At 38.0% G+C, this 16,807-nt stretch overlaps 2 protein-coding genes across 2 annotated transcripts; both read left to right on the forward strand.

Annotated features, from left to right (window-relative positions):
• Positions 1-1,723: 1,723 nt before the first annotated feature.
• On the forward strand, positions 1,724-3,056 carry pigbos1 (PIGB opposite strand 1). The gene is made up of 2 exons (XM_019270494.2): positions 1,724-1,870; positions 2,678-3,056. Exon 2 carries the CDS (start codon positions 2,722-2,724, stop codon positions 2,884-2,886), a length of 165 nt encoding a protein of 54 aa, XP_019126039.1. The 5' UTR covers positions 1,724-1,870; positions 2,678-2,721; the 3' UTR covers positions 2,887-3,056.
• Positions 3,057-5,466: 2,410 nt separating this feature from the next.
• On the forward strand, positions 5,467-16,060 carry rab27a (RAB27A, member RAS oncogene family). Its single transcript, XM_010745149.3, has 6 exons — positions 5,467-5,723; positions 11,400-11,568; positions 13,108-13,193; positions 13,281-13,384; positions 13,514-13,637; positions 14,023-16,060. Exons 2-6 carry the CDS (start codon positions 11,416-11,418, stop codon positions 14,216-14,218), a joined length of 663 nt encoding a protein of 220 aa, XP_010743451.1. The 5' UTR covers positions 5,467-5,723; positions 11,400-11,415; the 3' UTR covers positions 14,219-16,060.
• The last annotated feature ends 747 nt before the right edge of the window (positions 16,061-16,807 follow it).

Below are 16,807 nucleotides of genomic sequence, written 5' to 3' on the forward strand. Positions count from 1 at the left end.
GCTGGTGTGTCCTCGTTGCTTTTCTTCGAATTAACTGAGGTTGAAGTTGAGGAAGACATTTTTGCAGTCAAATGTTTCCAAAAACAGTATAATTCACTTGTGTTCTTACTCTAAAGGTAACCAGTGGGAGACTGACTGTGCCCAGCCTACAGTCTTTATGTGAAATTGACATGTGACATAAGTATGACATCATCAAGACATTAAAGGAGCTCAGTAACATCAAAGGAGTTCAGTAACATCAAAGCACTCAAGGAGTTAAAAAAAAACAAAAAACAAATTCAAATGAAAACATTCCAATAATGTTTATTAAAGGTCCATTACGTAGAATTTAGTTATCTTATTTGTTATAAGATAGTTATTATTATTATATTATTTGATATAAGTTAGTCATTATTTGGTATAATCATTGCATTTCAATCTCCTCACATCACCCTTGCCTTCCTAGCATAAAGAAGAAACAACATCTTAAAGGCGCTGTCTAGAGTCAGTACTTAGTTTGTCTTTTCTGGGCAGGAGAACAGGGGAAGGGGGAAACAGTCATAAACTGAATCGCCTCATCTGCATACAAGCTGAAGTCCTTCACGTCTGCCAGGTGACAATGAAAGAAAAAGGCTCTTAAATGCCTCCCTGGGAGTGACTCTTCTTTTTAGGATCCAGGTCAGGCGTCAATAACATGTTAAAGTCACGTATATTTGAACTAGCTGGTTGTCCATATAATCCAGGGGTTCCCAAACTTTTCAGCCCCCAACACCTAAAGCAACGGTACCAGTGATTTGCAACCCCCACTATCGCCAGATGTCAGATGATTTGTCCTTGTTACATGCTGTAATGTCTAGCACATACCTTAGGTTGTTGTTGCTGCTAATGTCGTCATTCTGTCGTAATTACATCAGGGGTCAGAAGGGGCAAAGAAAATCTAAAGGCTTTTTTTTTTATTTAACCTTTTTTAAATGTTTCATCATAATTATGGCTTAGATATGCTATTTTGAAAAGTTTTTAAATTTTATTTCATTTCTGAAAATCATCTTGCAACCCCCACTCGCTGCCTCGCGACCCCTACTTTGAGAAACAGTGATATATCTATCATTTACATATGTCAAACTCAAGGCCCGCGAGATATTAAAAGTTGTATGATTGTCTTAAAACAAGTCTGTGCTGCGTGCAAAGTGTGCATTGACCATAAACTACATTTCCCAGCTTCAAAGTCTTTTTCAGATGGTGCGTTTTTGAAGCATGATGATTATGATAGCAGAGCAACAAGTTAACAAGTTATTTTTTTTTTTTTACATCTATGCAAATGTATATGTAATATTTAGAACTTGAATAAGTAATAAATACACAGACAGTTATTTAACAACATTTTAAGGAGTTATTACATTTATTTTACGCTACATTTATACTGTTTTACAGTTACATCTGCACTCTGATGGGAAGTCCGACTCTTTTTACTGAATCGGATCACTTACTGTCGGACTGCCTGTCAAATCTGTGACAAATGAACGAGAGAGACTCAAACTTGAAGACACGTCGTTGGGTCGTGAACTAATCATTTCTGTTTCATGTCCTGACTGAGCGTGTGCAACTGCCATGTCGAGAGGGGACGTACTGCATGGGAATGAACGAATCACTCACCGAGACTACTCATTACTCCCGAGTCATATAAAAGATTAGTTCAAATTGAACGATACGTTCACCCTCGACATACCACTAGAAGCCGCTCTCTCCGCTCAGCGGCGAGCAGCGACTCTCACACCGGGAGAAGAAGAAGACTCGCCTGCTGCTTCACGCTCGCCTGGTGTCCTTGTCGTGTTTATCTCTCTGTGTCTTTGTGTTTGATTCTCACAGATACGTCGGATAAACCGCCTCCTCGGTGAGATATCAGTGTTACACAGAAACGTCTCTAAACCAGCTAAACTCTCGTGTTTGGGTTGATTTCAGCTGCACGGTGTGACAACTGTCAAGTAGACGCTTTGTCACATCCGGTGTAGATTTTTCAAAATAAGATCCACTAAAATCTATCCGAGTGGTACTAGTTAAAATAGTTAATAAAAAAAAGACCTCATAAATCACAGCAGTGTACTTATTCTGTTGAGTTCATACAAACCAATTGGTTAAAATATCTGTCCTTGTACTAAATATCTATATTTGATGAATAATTTAGCCATGATACTAGTATTATGTATTTTTCAGGCCATATTGCTGTCAACCATAACATGTACAGACTAATCTAATTAACCAGCACTTTCTCTGAGGGTCGTATTAAAAAAAACAACAACCTCACAACCTGCTCCTATAGGATATTTTGGAATAAAGTATTGGGTATTTAGTTGTGTGCAGGGCTATGGGTTTGCTCTTGCATGGACATGGTCCTGTAAAAAGGCAAAACACCTTTGGGTTGATTCAAACATTTCTCATGTGGGTGCAGGCACATGAGGGGAATCCTGTGTCTGATCAGGGTATTTTCATTTTGGTTATGTTGACATTTATGCAGAAGTACTATTCTGTAGATAAACATGCTATATTACAATCCAACACAGCCAGCAACACACAGCTTGCACAAAGTTATACCTAAAATTTTGCAAGAACATGTAACATTCAACAGAGCACAGGAGGTGCAAAACGATTTAAAAAAGTAATTCAGAGTGTCATGGATAACAACACTTTACTCTTCTTTCAGGATCATCTTGTGTCCCAGCATTTAGATTTCATATTAAAGAAGTCATGTTTAGAAGAAGAATACCCTTCAGTCAGATGGCCTTCGTCACACTTCTTGGAGTCTGTGGTGGTATTTATATCTACAAACCTTACTTTGAGCAACACACCGCAGGACAGCAAAAACAGCATGTGCCAAAGAAAGACAATGAAACAGACAATTCATCAGAATGATCTGCCCCCCCACCACGATGTACTTTACAGACAGAAGCCAGAAGAACAACATCTGGGGCTGCTGGACTGTCAAACTAAGGGCATGACCAGCATGGATAAAGTCATGCCACTCTGGGACTCTTTGTGTGATTGTAAATGTACAAAATAAAATATTGAATAATTATAAATGATCATCTGTTTTAAAATGACCCGTGTCCAAGTTTCATATGTCATTATACATCTCTGATTTAATTTCCAAAGGTTACAAAGGGAACTCACATTTGTCTTACGTGTGTTTGCCTTAAACTTTCTGACAATGCGCTATGTAAAATGGTTATTGGCAAAGTATGTGTAAACATACAAGGTATCTGACTCTGTTCATTGCTGTCAATGTGCTTACACAGGAAAAGACAAACGGCTAAGAACAACAAAGCTGAACAAACAAAGACAAAAAATGTTATGTACACAAGTATGTGGAAAAAGTAGAAGTATAAATAGATGTATAAACAACATACAACATATATGTCTATATAAGTCAATAGTTGGTATAGCTCTGATATGTGATCAAACACTTTTCCTGCAGTGGCTCCTAGAGTCTGTGATCATTACATACTGCCATGTTTGTATGAACGCTTTGGGCTCCTTTGTCAGATTCACAATGTTTTTTTTTCTCACAGGGATTAACGTACAAGGTCGTGGTTTACATGAGCCTTAAAATAGTTTACATTTTGTTCTACACCATGAAATGCAGTAATATCTGTTAAAGGTGCAGTATGTAAGATTTTGCAGGCTCTATTTACCGAATATGACACACAAATAAGAATTGTTCTGTTTTTGTTATTGTAGATCTGTAGACACTGTTTGTACTTTTCCATGGAGTTTGCCATGTTGAACCAACATGTTTCTACAGCAGTCCAGAACAGACAAACTAACTTCAGTGGATGTGAAATGAAACCAATGCAAAAGTGCCAAATACTGCAGTTCTTCAAACAGCCTCTTGAGGCTGAATATAGAAGAAGTCAGTTTCCATACATCCCCATTTTAAAATGTCCCAGCTTCACAGCAGAAATAAACATGTAACATGTAAAAATGTTCACAGCCTGGTACTTCAGGTTATTATGCACTAATAAAAACATAGTTCCTCAAATCATCTGCCACATTCTCTATATAAAGTCCCCGAAATCTTACATGCTGGACCTTTCATACAATATAATGTATTTGCTGATGTGATTGTATTACTGATAGACAAGATAATAAAGAGTACAGTATTTTCCACCGAAATGCAAATTAGTATAAGTGTACAGTAGGAACATGAAGTAGAAACACTGGGGTATTGGTAATTTGAGTGGTTTAAATGTACTTTCCACCACTAACATGTACTTACAGTATCTAGTTACTGTATTTTGCTCCATAGTAACTACCTGTCGGATAATAAAGAGTACAGTATTTCCCTTTGAAATGCATAATAGTATACAACAATAGAAACCTTGGGGTATTGTTAATTTGAGTGGTTTAAATGTACTTTCCACCACTAAAATGTACTTGCAGTAACCAGTTACTGTATTTTGCTCCATGGTCAGATAAATATAGTGTTATAGTACTATATTTCTCTCTGAAGTGTACTGTAGTAACTAGCTGTCAGATAATAAAGAGTACAGTATTTCCTTCTGAAATGTATGATAGTATAAATATACAGTAGGAACATGAAGTAGAAACACTGGGGTATTGTTAATTTGAGTGGTTAAAATGTACTTTCCACCACTGAAATGTACTTGCAGTAACCAGTTGCTGTATTTTGCTCCGTGGTCAGATAAATATAGTCTAATAGAGTACTATATTTCTCTCTGAAGTGATAAATATAGTCTAATAGAGTACTATATTTCTCTCTGAAGTGTGCTGTAGTGAAAGTATACAATAGAAACACTAGGGTATTGTTAATTTGAGTGGTTTAAATGTACTTTCCACCACTGAAATGTACTTACAGTATCTAGTTACTGTATTTTGCTCCATAGTAACTAGCTGTCAGATAATAAATAGTACAGTATTTCCCTCTGAAATGCATAATAGTATACGTATACAGTAGGAATATGAAGTAGAAACACTGGGGTATTGTTAATTTGAGTGGTTTAAATGTGCTTTCCACCACTGAAATGTGCTTACAGTATCTAGTTACTGTATTTTGCTCCATGGTCAGATAAATATAGTGTAATAGAGTACTATATTTCTCTCTGAAGTGTGCTGTAGTGAAAGCATACAATAGAAACACTAGGGTATTGTTAATTTGAGTGGTTTAAATGTACTTTCCAGTATTTCCTTCTGAAATGTATGAAAGTATAAGTATACAGTAGGAACATGAAGTAGAAACACTGGGGTATTGTTAATGTGAGTGGTTTAAATGTACTTTCCACCACTGAAATGTACCTGCAGTATTTTGCTCCATAGTAACTTGTTGTCAGATGAATGTAGTGGAATAAATAGTACAGTATTTCCCTCTGAAGTGTGTTGTAGTAGAAGTATACAGTAGAAACATCAAGTAGTCGAGTTTAGTTGAGTTTGGTTTGTTTTGTGTGTTGTGTAACAGCCGGTGTTTCCCCTTCAGTTAAGCTCGCTGTGAGTAACGTGAGGAGGAGCTGTTTCTCAACACGGAAAGTGAAGCTCAGCGCTCACTGTTCATGAAGCTGCTCTCACGTCAGCACCTTAATGGCTCTGAAGCGACGGAGAAAGTAAAACAAATCCTCATTTATTCACATTTTATTCGGGGAAAAGTCTTCAGCGGTCGTTTTCAACTATACTGTTTTAACACCACGACACAGCGCTCAGCAGCAGCAGCAGCAGCAGCAGCAACGCCACAGGGGCTGGTAAGTACTGTTAAAATGTGTTTCCAGGAAATGTCAGTCGTAGAAATCTAGCAGGAGTTAGCGAATGGTTTAAAAAAAAGTTCACTCTTATTTAAATTCACCTTATCATCATCATTATTATTATTATCAGCGTGTGGTTACAGATTGACTGCCCCATAAACCCGCTTGCCAAATTCAAGCCTCACACAATCAAAGACGGTTGGCGTTTGGAAACATTTTAACACCTGCCTTATCCTCTCCTCTCACAGGCTTGTTCGCCTTTTTCCACACACTCTTCTCACAACTTTTACAAACAAACTCCGCCTTTGAAGTCGACTAAATATCTCTGAGAGAAAGCAGGACTTCCAAGTTTGAGCGTTTCCCACAGCTTGTTTGGACCCATATGTAGGCTGCAAGCTGGGAAGTTGGCATCCACTTTAACTTCTTTGCAGGGTCCATACAAAGTAAAATAAGTGATTATTTGTCCACCTGATTACTAGTGACAACCACATGAGGACCAGCTGAGGGTCATTAGATCTTCTACTTGTTACAGTTAATCGATCTGAGTGTTTATTTCTTTGTGGGAATGAGCTTTAATGTGCCTGGTGCTCCAGATAAATCTTCACAAGGTATTTTAACGATTAGATAGTTACCAGCTTTGGCAGCCGCATGATTTTAAAGATGCACTGTGTCCACATCTAATTGTCTCATTTTATTCCTGAGTTGCACATCATTTTAATGTCACAGTTGTGCTGCGCCCTTTTAAGTTGATGGTATGTGCACATCCGCATTTTCTCAAGGAGATGACGGCCTCTGTGTTGGACAGCTGCCCAGGGTGGGTCTTCCACTTCTCCCTGACTTTTTGTTTGCAGGGCTGCATGGGTGGTAGTAATTGGCCGAGGCAAACACAGCTTAGCTCCTATGTTAACTCCCACTTGCAGGAGAGAGAATGCCAGCAGAGTTTGTCCACTTCTGCTTTTTTTTAACCCCTTATCTAAATAGGAAATCCTTGTGGAGATTAACAATCTGCTACAGAGAAATAACAGATAACTCAAATATGCCTCATACAGAACATTTTATCAACTTGATTAACACCTTAAACCCTCCCAAGATCTGTCAAACACAAAGTCTAACCCTGTAAAAAGACTGTCACACTCATTATGTTAATTAAGCACACATTTTTATTTATAAATGAATTACCCTGTAACCACAACATATCCTGGCATGAGAAACTAGACTGCTAATAACTAGACTAGAAGTGGGGCATACATTAGTACCAAACAAATGAACAATTAATCAAATTATCAGACACTAATTGCCATTTGATGAGTGTGAAGCTTTTTTGTGGGTATTTGCTCACATTTAATGGTTGATAATAACAGGCATGGATGAAGTGGTTATGAACACAGATCTTAATAAGTCAGACATGCGCGATATATGGCAAGTAAACGTTTAAGATCTCCAACCAGGGGTAGTTTATAGTATTATGGGCAAAAAAAGTTCCTAATTCGTTAACTGATAAACTCCCATTGAGAATAAAATACAAAATGTTAGTTCACCAAATGGCAGAGAAAGAAAACAGATGCTGATTTTACCATTTTAAAGATGTTTGAATATTGTTAAATATTCTCTGAAATATTCAATGCACTGCCCTGTGATGAACTTGTGACTTATCCAGGGTGTACTCTGCATTTCGTCCTAAGCTGGGATAGGCTTCAGCCCACCGCGATGCTCATGAGGATGAGCAGTTGCAGAAAATAGATGGATGTATGCTCAGTGCACCAGTATATCAATGAAGAACCTTAATCACACCTTCAAATTATCCTGTCACAATGAAAGGATGATTGTCAGTTATGTATAGCTTAAATAAACAAAACACTTTTTCTGGCTGTTAAAGGGATAGTTTGGGTATCTTAAAGTGGAGTTGTGTGAGTATGTACTGTACTTATCCATAGTCAGTGTACACAAGGCCTGCATAAAAAAACTCCACCTCAAAACAGTGCATGCTATAATAAGACTATTTTCACCGCTTTACCTTGACGTCTTTGGCACTAACCGCAGAGCTTCCAGCTGCCTTGATTATAGATAAGCACCACATATCATACTCCACTTCAAAAGACTCGGCCGATCCCTGTAACGACACCGATAAATTTGATCGTGTCACTCTTGCTTTTAGTCAGCTATTTAACTGCTGCCTGTGAAGCTCCTTCCACTGAAGGGACTACTGTGCTATGTGACACCTTAATCTTGTAGTACAACAGGGCCTCGTTTGTAATCTGTTTAAAGGTTGTAGGAAACCTGAGACTGTCCAGTTTCATCTGAGCCCAAATTAGTTTAACGTGCACAATTTCTGAGGCATAAAAGGTAATTGGGGAAAGTTAATATATTAAGAAAGTAATTGGCAGAGCACTCAACCATGGTCTTTCATCTGTCTTTGTGCCAACTTTTAGTGCTTTCTTAATGTCAGCTCTTTTCCACCACTTTACCAGCGTCTTCATGTTTCATTTGGAGTGGTCAGGAGGATGGGTATACATATGTATTTGTTTGAGAACGGTTGATTTAAGGCAGTATTTACGATAAGACTAGTTCTTTCTGAATGCATTGTTGCGCACAGCGGGAGATCATACCCGAGCATCAGAGCTCACTTCCTTTTCACAGCTGTGATCGGACTGGGAAGTGTAATATGACTAGGAAATGACCTTAACATTTCTGTTTTCAGCACAGCTTTGTGTGCTATACATAATATGCACAAACGCTTGCTTTTGTGTCATGATAACATTCGATTGTTAACGTGAGATTGTGCTGTGTCTTGTTTTCGATCGGGGTTGAAAACAAGACAGTTGTCTGATTAGTCTGATGATAGTCTGCAGAAATCTGCTGACACAATCTGCATCTTAAGCAGAGTGGTTTAGCTGCTTCACTGTGTCACTTCTGTGACCTGTTTCACACAAACAGAAATCATAAACTGACTCAAGTTTTTCTGTCAGGGTAATGTCAGTGATCTGCTGTCAGATCGAGTTAACACAAAGTTATAAGAAGCAGGCTACATGACTGCTTTTGTGCTGAAGTGTATTAATGGTCCAGTCTGTAACATTTAGGAGGATCTATTAGCAGAAATCAGATAGATATAACATTTATATGTATTATTTCATTAATGTACAATCAACTGAAAATATGAACTGTGTTTTCTTTACTTTAGAATGAGCACTTGTCGAACCACCATGTTTCTACAGGAGCCCTGAACGAACAAACTAAACGCTGACTCGAGGGCCTTTCATGTTTTTCTTTTAGCGTCATGGCCACCGTAGTTTCTCCTCCATTCATGGAGGGTGGTGGCAGTGGGTTGCAGTCTGCAGCCTCACCTCTAGATGCGACTAAATCCTACACACCACAGTCTGTTGTAAATGTGGTAAACAAAAGTACATAAAATATTCGTACAGTATAATGCTGCACCACAAACCACGTCCTCCAAAATGAACAATTGTCTAAAACAGTTTCTACGAAAAACTAAAATAAATAAATAAAAAGTCAGGCAGCTATCGAGTGCATCAGCAGACCTTTTTAATGGAAGATGGAGGAACGTAATGAAAGATGAAACGTGACAACGTTGTGATTTCAAGCTAATTAGCTGTCTTGCTCATATTTGAATAGAGGACAAGTGGAGTAAATCATGTGATGAAGAACCGGCAGTAAAAGGTAAAAATCAAAGCATCGCCTTCAAATCTGAAGGATGAAATTTAATGAAAACACAATAATTTCATTAAAGTTTGTGTGAGTTTCTAGATTCAATATCAACTGATCCAGCTTGAGCGTCTTTGAGCAGCCATGATGGAAAGATATATAAGGTTTGACAAAGTTACAATTAAAACTTTAATCTACCTGAGTCAAATCAAACCCTTGAGCAAGAATGTGGACTTCACCGTTTATGGCTACATCAGACTAACCATTTCAAGCACAGCACATTTATCATGGATCTTGATTTTGCATGAGACCTTAAGCCGCTTATGGCTCCAGATGAAAAGTTCACTGGGGGTTACAGCAGAAGAATGCAAGACTCGCAAGACTATGCGCTGGTCATATGATACATCTGCACTTAATTGTTTTGAGCAGAATTAGTCGACCATGTCAAGTGTAAATGTTTCGCCCAGTAGATATCGATAGACGTTATGTCTCATTTTCATTGTGTACATATTTGCTTCAACAAAAGGCCAGTCTGTAGGATTTTGTGACATCTAATATTTCTGATCGCAACCCTCGCTTCCTCCTCTCCCTCCTAGTGTGAAGAAAAATCTAGGGTGGCCTCGAAACATGCAGGAAAAACAACACAAAATATGTTATCTAGTGCTAGCCAGTGTTTACTTTGTCCACAATGGGCTACTGTAGAAAGATGACATCTTAACATGGTGGACTCTGTGGAAGAGGATCCACTGTGTAAAAGGCTAAAGTAACAAACCTTCTTACTTTTAGGTGATTATACACTAAAAGTATAGTTATTAATATTAAATTCTATTTCTAACATTTGCTGTAGGCGCATAAATCAATTAAATTCAAGCTGTTAAACTCACAGAGAAAAACTACTTTCTAACCACAGTGATAGTGAGTTGACAGAAACTTAAGTGGCGTCTGTTTTAGTGCATCATGTCTGTAGAAGAACAGAGGAATTTAAAATGCTTCCTGTCACTGTGTCAGCATGATGAAACAGCTCTTTCGTTACACACATTAGCCCACAATGCCATGAATTGTACAATCGATGTATGCAGGTCTTGCATATTACTGGAAAAATATAAAAGACAAGTATTTGTCCTTCTAGTATTAGGTTAAATTACACAGCCAGTTGCCTAATGGAGGTGGACCTGAGTCTGTTTCTCTTTTTTCGTTTTTAGATGTGTGGGGTGAAAATGTGTAAAATGAATGTTAGACATTCATTAACAGTAGGGGTGCATGATATATTTATTTATATTACATTTATTTGACTTGTTATGTTCACCTGTTAAAGGTTTGATAGGACTTATGTTTAATGAGAGCCAAAGTAAGTTAGTAGAAAAATGTTTTCTTGCATCTGTTGTAAAAAGGTTCTGTCATTTCCTAAATCGGGAGTGAAAAGTGTATTAGTCTGGGACTATTTTTAGGTGCAGATGAAAAGATACTTGGTGTGCCAGTGAGTATATACAGCAGCAAGACAGTGTATGAGCTGCTTAGTTAAGATAATATTTAGGCAGGGTGTGAACTACAGGGGAGGTGATAAGACATGAGGTCTCCTGAAAATGTGATCTGTAAAATTTTGGATGGGTCTCTAAATAAATGCCATTTTTCTATGCATTTATATTTTTGATGATTTATGATTCATGCATGATTCATCACTAGTTCACAGATAACGTTCTTAGTCTCACTCAGTCTGCGTGCCAAATTGCCACAGTCTCTGCAGAGTATACCGTGCCCTGCTTCTGTTGTATCGTATTGTAACGCTTGGTCAGCTGTGAATGATTCCTCTTGTGTACGCTGATGTTTGAGTTGGATGAGATATAGACCGCTGTCAAGTGTTTGTGTTCAGGACCAATTCACATTTTGTTCTTGGCATGATCCTCCGTCCACTTCACTGCTACTTCACTGCGTCATAAAAAACAAACCCTTCACAAACCACTTCCTTTTGTGATTAACATCTTTGCCAAAAGTCTGATTGTTGTTTGTCTGTTTCAGAAATTAAGCACTCACTATGTCTGATGGGGACTACGATTACCTCATCAAATTCCTAGCGCTTGGTGACTCTGGCGTGGGAAAAACGAGCTTCCTCTATCAATACACAGATGGCAAGTTTAACTCCAAGTTCATCACTACAGTGGGAATAGACTTCAGAGAAAGAAGAGTGGTAAGTTCAATCACTTTTAAATAAATATTATATGAGCATTTACTTGGTTTTCCTACATTCAGTACTTCAGTAAAAACACACATGGACTCTTTTTATGCTCTGCACACTTTGGATGCAACATTTCCTTGTGTCCTTGTGTGCTGCAAACACTTGTAGTTGCCTAATTAGGGGCTTAAATACATTCCTGCACGATTAAGTAACTCTCTTGCAACAAAAGACTACTGAATGTTGCAACAGAAGACCAAGTTATGACTAATGTTGGTGAAGGGCAGGCAGCACCCTCCTTAAGAATAAACACTTCATACCATTGGCAAACAGCTGAGTGGTGTTCATATTTACTCAGTATTCACTCTCTAATGCTGCTGACCTCCAACTCCAAGAGCTGAACAAGATGTCAGCTATACTGGATATTCTGACAATCTAGTACAGTTTATGTTGCGTGACTGTCCATCTTTTTTGAGTGTTTCTATCACTTCTAACAGAAAAGAAAAAACACAGCAGTGAAAATAAATCAGCAATAAACCAAGAAAAATAGACAATAGAAGCTTTTTGAAGAGTTTGCTTTAGCTATGAAACTGTCACTTACAGAGAACTTTTCATCATGGTTAAGGCACAGAGTGTATCATGTATTCATAATGAGATGGATGCACCAGTAATACTGTAGCTGTCTGTCCAGTGGTCACAGTCATACAGCACCAGGATGCACTCGTAAGAATAAAAACTTAATGATATTTGGCTTAACACTAACTCTTAAGTTTAAATAGGTTTCAGTAGCCACCTGTTCCGGCTAAGGAAAGTTTTTATTGCAGCCATCAGTGGTGAAGCACGGTTGAATCGATCAAAGAGAAGATGTGGATGATATTTGAATGAATGAAACGTATAATTTACTTCTCGACACTTTCGTCTGGGTATTTACAGGTTACTTTCCAGACTGTTGGATGAAACCTCAATAACACAAAAAAACTGTTTCCAGCTTACCACGACACATAATCTGTTATAATCAATTCAAAACAGTGAAAAAAAAAAATATATATATATATATATATCGTTAAATCTTATAAATAACTGAATTTGTATTTGAGGTCATTTTGGATTAATAAAGGAGGTGTGATGCAAAGTACAATATGTGTACTTATATAAGTATTGATTTGGGTGTTTTAGTTATTTTTAGGGATTGTTGGCATAAATACATAAAAAAAAACTAATTTCCAGTGACAGCATGCTTGCACACAGCTCCACCACATTTATCAAACCTATTTCTATCATTTATTTCATTAATTATGTGGAGTAGCTGGGTGGATGTTGCCAACTACATCTCATTGTTCTTGTTTAGTTTTTTTCTGGTGGCAGTAGATGCCAAAACTAAACAACTACACTAAACGACACACTAGATCCATCAGTAACTACAAGCTTTGTTCCCAACTGGTCCTGATTGAGCTCAAATGTTTCTGGCTTTGTTTCACAACTGTTTATATCAGTTAACTTTAATGTGGAGGACATTCAGTTAGTTTGAGCTCACTTGTTCTCTGTTTCACTCAGGTGTACAAATCCTCAGGTCCAGATGGATCTTCAGGTAAAGGACAGAAGATCCACATGCAGCTGTGGGACACTGCAGGACAGGAGAGGTACGTGAAGCACTTGGTCTTGTCTTCAGTTGTGTCAAATGTGTCTTTTCACTCATAAAATGTCTCTTTCTTTCTGAATGGTTTCAGGTTTCGGAGTTTGACAACTGCTTTCTTCAGAGATGCCATGGGTTTCCTCCTCCTCTTTGACCTCACGAATGAGCAAAGTTTCCTCAACGTCAGGAACTGGATGAGTATGTCCTCTGATATGGTCTTTCTCTACACAACTGAGCTGCTGCTACTGCTGCGTTCAAATGCCTTTTTTCAGGTGAATAAAAGCATTAACGATGGCTTGAATAGACAGTAAATTGAGTGTCTTTCAGGTCAGTTACAGATTCACGCATACTGCGAAAGTCCAGACGTTATTTTGTGTGGCAACAAATGTGACCTGGCGGAGCAGAGAGCAGTCAGTGAAGAAGAAGCCCGTGAGCTGGCAGAGAAGTACGGGTATGTCTCAGGTTTGATCCATCTGCACATGAACCTCCTCCTCAAGTATTTGTCAAGAAGGCAGTGGCTGCATTGTTTGCCAAAGTCTTTGCAGTAGAATGTCGGACTAAATAGGTCCTCCTCGAAAAGCAAATATTTGTACACATGTTTAAAATATCCTGCTAGACCACACCTTTACGAAAAACACAGATATTGTCGAGGAAATTAACCATCTAAAACGTTTAAGAGGCATTCAAGAGAAGAGTTGACATAAGGTTTTTGGTCTTTTTATGGGAACTCCAGATCCTTAAAGGTCCAAATTTTTTTTCTAAACCAGGTTAAAGTTTGCGTTACTTTGCGTTACTTTGCTACCCTGTGTTTAAAACTAATATTTCATTCTCTGCAGAATCCCGTACTTTGAGACAAGTGCTGCAAATGGCCAGAACGTCAGCCAGGCTGTGGACGTCCTGCTGGATCTTATTATGAAGAGGATGGAACGATGTGTTGACAAGTCCTGGATCCCTGACGGGACCGTCCGAGCTAATGGACCCACCCACACAGACATCTCAGAGGGCTCTGAAAGGAGCAAGTGTGCATGTTAGACGACGACGAGCCATTTTGGTTACATATGTGTGTCCATAAAAGTAGTGAAAAAATAGGAAGACATCCAAGTTTAACAGTGGGAGTATATATGTATATACAGTGTATGTATGTGACCTGTCAGATCACAGAGCACCCACACCTTATTATATATGCCATCACATGCTGTATCATTTGTCAGTACAGAGTTAAGTGCCTTTTGAATACGGACATTTCATTTCAATTCCTAGAATTTGTCTTTTGAATGATTAATTCATATCAGAGTGTGGGATATTTATTTGTTATGATGCATCGCTGAAATGCCCAACTTTAGTCATCAGCTGGATGCGCTGATCCTTTTTTCGGGCATAAACTTGTAAGTGAGCTGTCCTGCCATATGTGCTATAAATATGCTGTTAATGCTCTTTAATTTCTGTAAGGTTAGCGTAGATTCACACTGCAATTAACTCAAGAAGAAGCCACTTCTGTTTCTCTCTGCGGTTGCAGTTTGTTGGTGGAGTATTTTTTTAGGAAACTTGAGGTAACCAGTTATGTACTACTGATGCTCTACTGAATGTCTCACCAGGGCCAAAATATTGACTGTCCAATATTATCTAAATGAACAATCAACACTCAAGTATTTTCTAAATTGATGTTTGCCCATGTTTGCCTCTAAAACATGAATCATAGTTTACAGTTTGAATAAGCCATCTACACCTCATCATGTACAGCATCAGGTCTAGCCAAACAAGGATGCTCCGTAGCCTGATAAGATGAGAAGCATAAGAGATAGATAGAAGCAATAGATATGTCATAAAAGCTACAATAAAAACTGAGCAGTAATTCAGGTAGTTTGTCCTGCTGCATGCAAGATACATGCAAATAAATAAATAAATACAACTTCAAATTCTTAAAATATATTTTAAAGAAATAAATCTAAAGCCTTGTTGTGCTTATTTTGTCTGGACAAAATGTGTCACTAGTTACTTTAAAACTTAAATATCAGTTTAGGGGACATCGAGTGCTTGATTTAAAGAGCTGGTTCCTGCTTCCTTCCAGTTTAATATAAATTCAGACACATACTCCCTGATGGAAATGAAGCTCCGTCATCTGTCTTGAAATAGTTTTCATGACTTTGTCCTCTGCACCCCAAACTTTGTTTCAGTAACATCAGCTGTAGTCAGGTTGATCTTCCCTGTGCACAGCCCCCTGTGTTGGTCATTTGTATCATTATTCACTTGTAGCAATATCTAATGTTTTGAATTACGTATGTTTTAAAGTACACAGGATTTTCTTTAGGTGAGATCCTAGATACTCACACCTCATGCCCAGGCCCTGGATGGTAACTAATATTAGTTATTAGGGGTTCCCACAGTGTTTTGTAGTGGTGCTGGAGGGAGTCTGACACAACAACCATCTCTAAATATGAAAACATTTTTATGAAATAAAATATTGAATTTCAGGGAAAATGAGCAGAGGTGCTATTTCACACAACATATGTTATGTCTATAATCAATGTGGCTACTGTTCAGGCTGTCATCTACTGATTTAATTATATATTTTACAGAAATAGTATTTACACCTAGTAAAACACTGAAATGTTATTGTGATAAATTTTGTCCCAGCTGTAATAGTCAACATTTGTATTACACTGTTGTTCTTCATGTATAAAAGGGTGAAAGAGACATTTTAGTAAAAACACACAAGTATATTTTTTTCAATCCACAGATTTTAAAATCTACTCAAACTTAATTTGATTATGTTAACAAGAATAAACTGAAATAGTTCATATTGTCAATTGTGCCCCAGAGTTTCATATGCAAAATATGTAAATTGTGTCCAGAAATAAACATTTTATTTATGTATTCCCCGAAGCAGCATATCATTTTATATAGAGTGCATAGAGTATGAGTGCAATGATACCAAATCCTATTTCTAGGTGTGATTATTCTGTTATGCGTGCCATTAATGAAACATACAACACTGAACGTTATTCATCTCACCATAATACAATACAATGCAATATTCAACCTGCCTTATGTTTGTTTTTCAGTATTTTGTGATACTACAGCCCAAATTTAAAGACAAGACAGTTTTCAGGCTATTCTGGATTTGTCAACAAACAGACTGTTTACTGTCGATCCAATGACTGGATGTAGCTTAAAGACTTTTCCAGCAATTTTTCCTGTATGTGACAATAAACCTGATTCTACTGTAGGATATAAACGATACTTTGACACAAGTGGCTCATAGGCATGCAAATGTGGAGATATAGTGGAGTGATGGGTAGCCACACTTTGCAACGCCCTGGGAGCAGTTAGGGGTTCGGTACCTTGCTCAAGGGCACCATGGCAGTGCCCAGGAGGTCTGCAGCTACTAGTCCACCCTCCATACTTTGGTCCATGCTGGATTTGAATCAGCCACTCTCCGATTCCCAAACCAAATCCCGACAGACTGAGTTATTGACGTTGAAGTGCATGAAGGTCTCTCATGACAGTGACAGCACAGCAGTACAGTTGACTTGCTTTATTAATGTTGTTCCTTTTTGACAAAATTTTGTGACTCTGAATTCAAACTACATTTTTCTGAGAGCTGGTAACAGTTTGAGTAAC

Source organism: Larimichthys crocea, chromosome VIII (genome assembly GCF_000972845.2).
Source record: "Larimichthys crocea isolate SSNF chromosome VIII, L_crocea_2.0, whole genome shotgun sequence".
Lineage (NCBI taxonomy): Eukaryota > Metazoa > Chordata > Actinopteri > Sciaenidae > Larimichthys > Larimichthys crocea.

Bases quoted from the DNA above. Each gene is read 5' to 3' on its own strand.
- pigbos1 (XM_019270494.2), top strand. From the start codon at position 2,722: ATGTTTAGAAGAAGAATACCCTTCAGTCAGATGGCCTTCGTCACACTT.
- rab27a (XM_010745149.3), top strand. From the start codon at position 11,416: ATGTCTGATGGGGACTACGATTACCTCATCAAATTCCTAGCGCTTGGT. The intron at 11,569-13,107 runs GTAAGTTCAATC...TGTTTCACTCAG, and splicing joins ACTTCAGAGAAAGAAGAGTG to GTGTACAAATCCTCAGGTCC. The intron at 13,194-13,280 runs GTACGTGAAGCA...GAATGGTTTCAG, and splicing joins GACACTGCAGGACAGGAGAG to GTTTCGGAGTTTGACAACTG.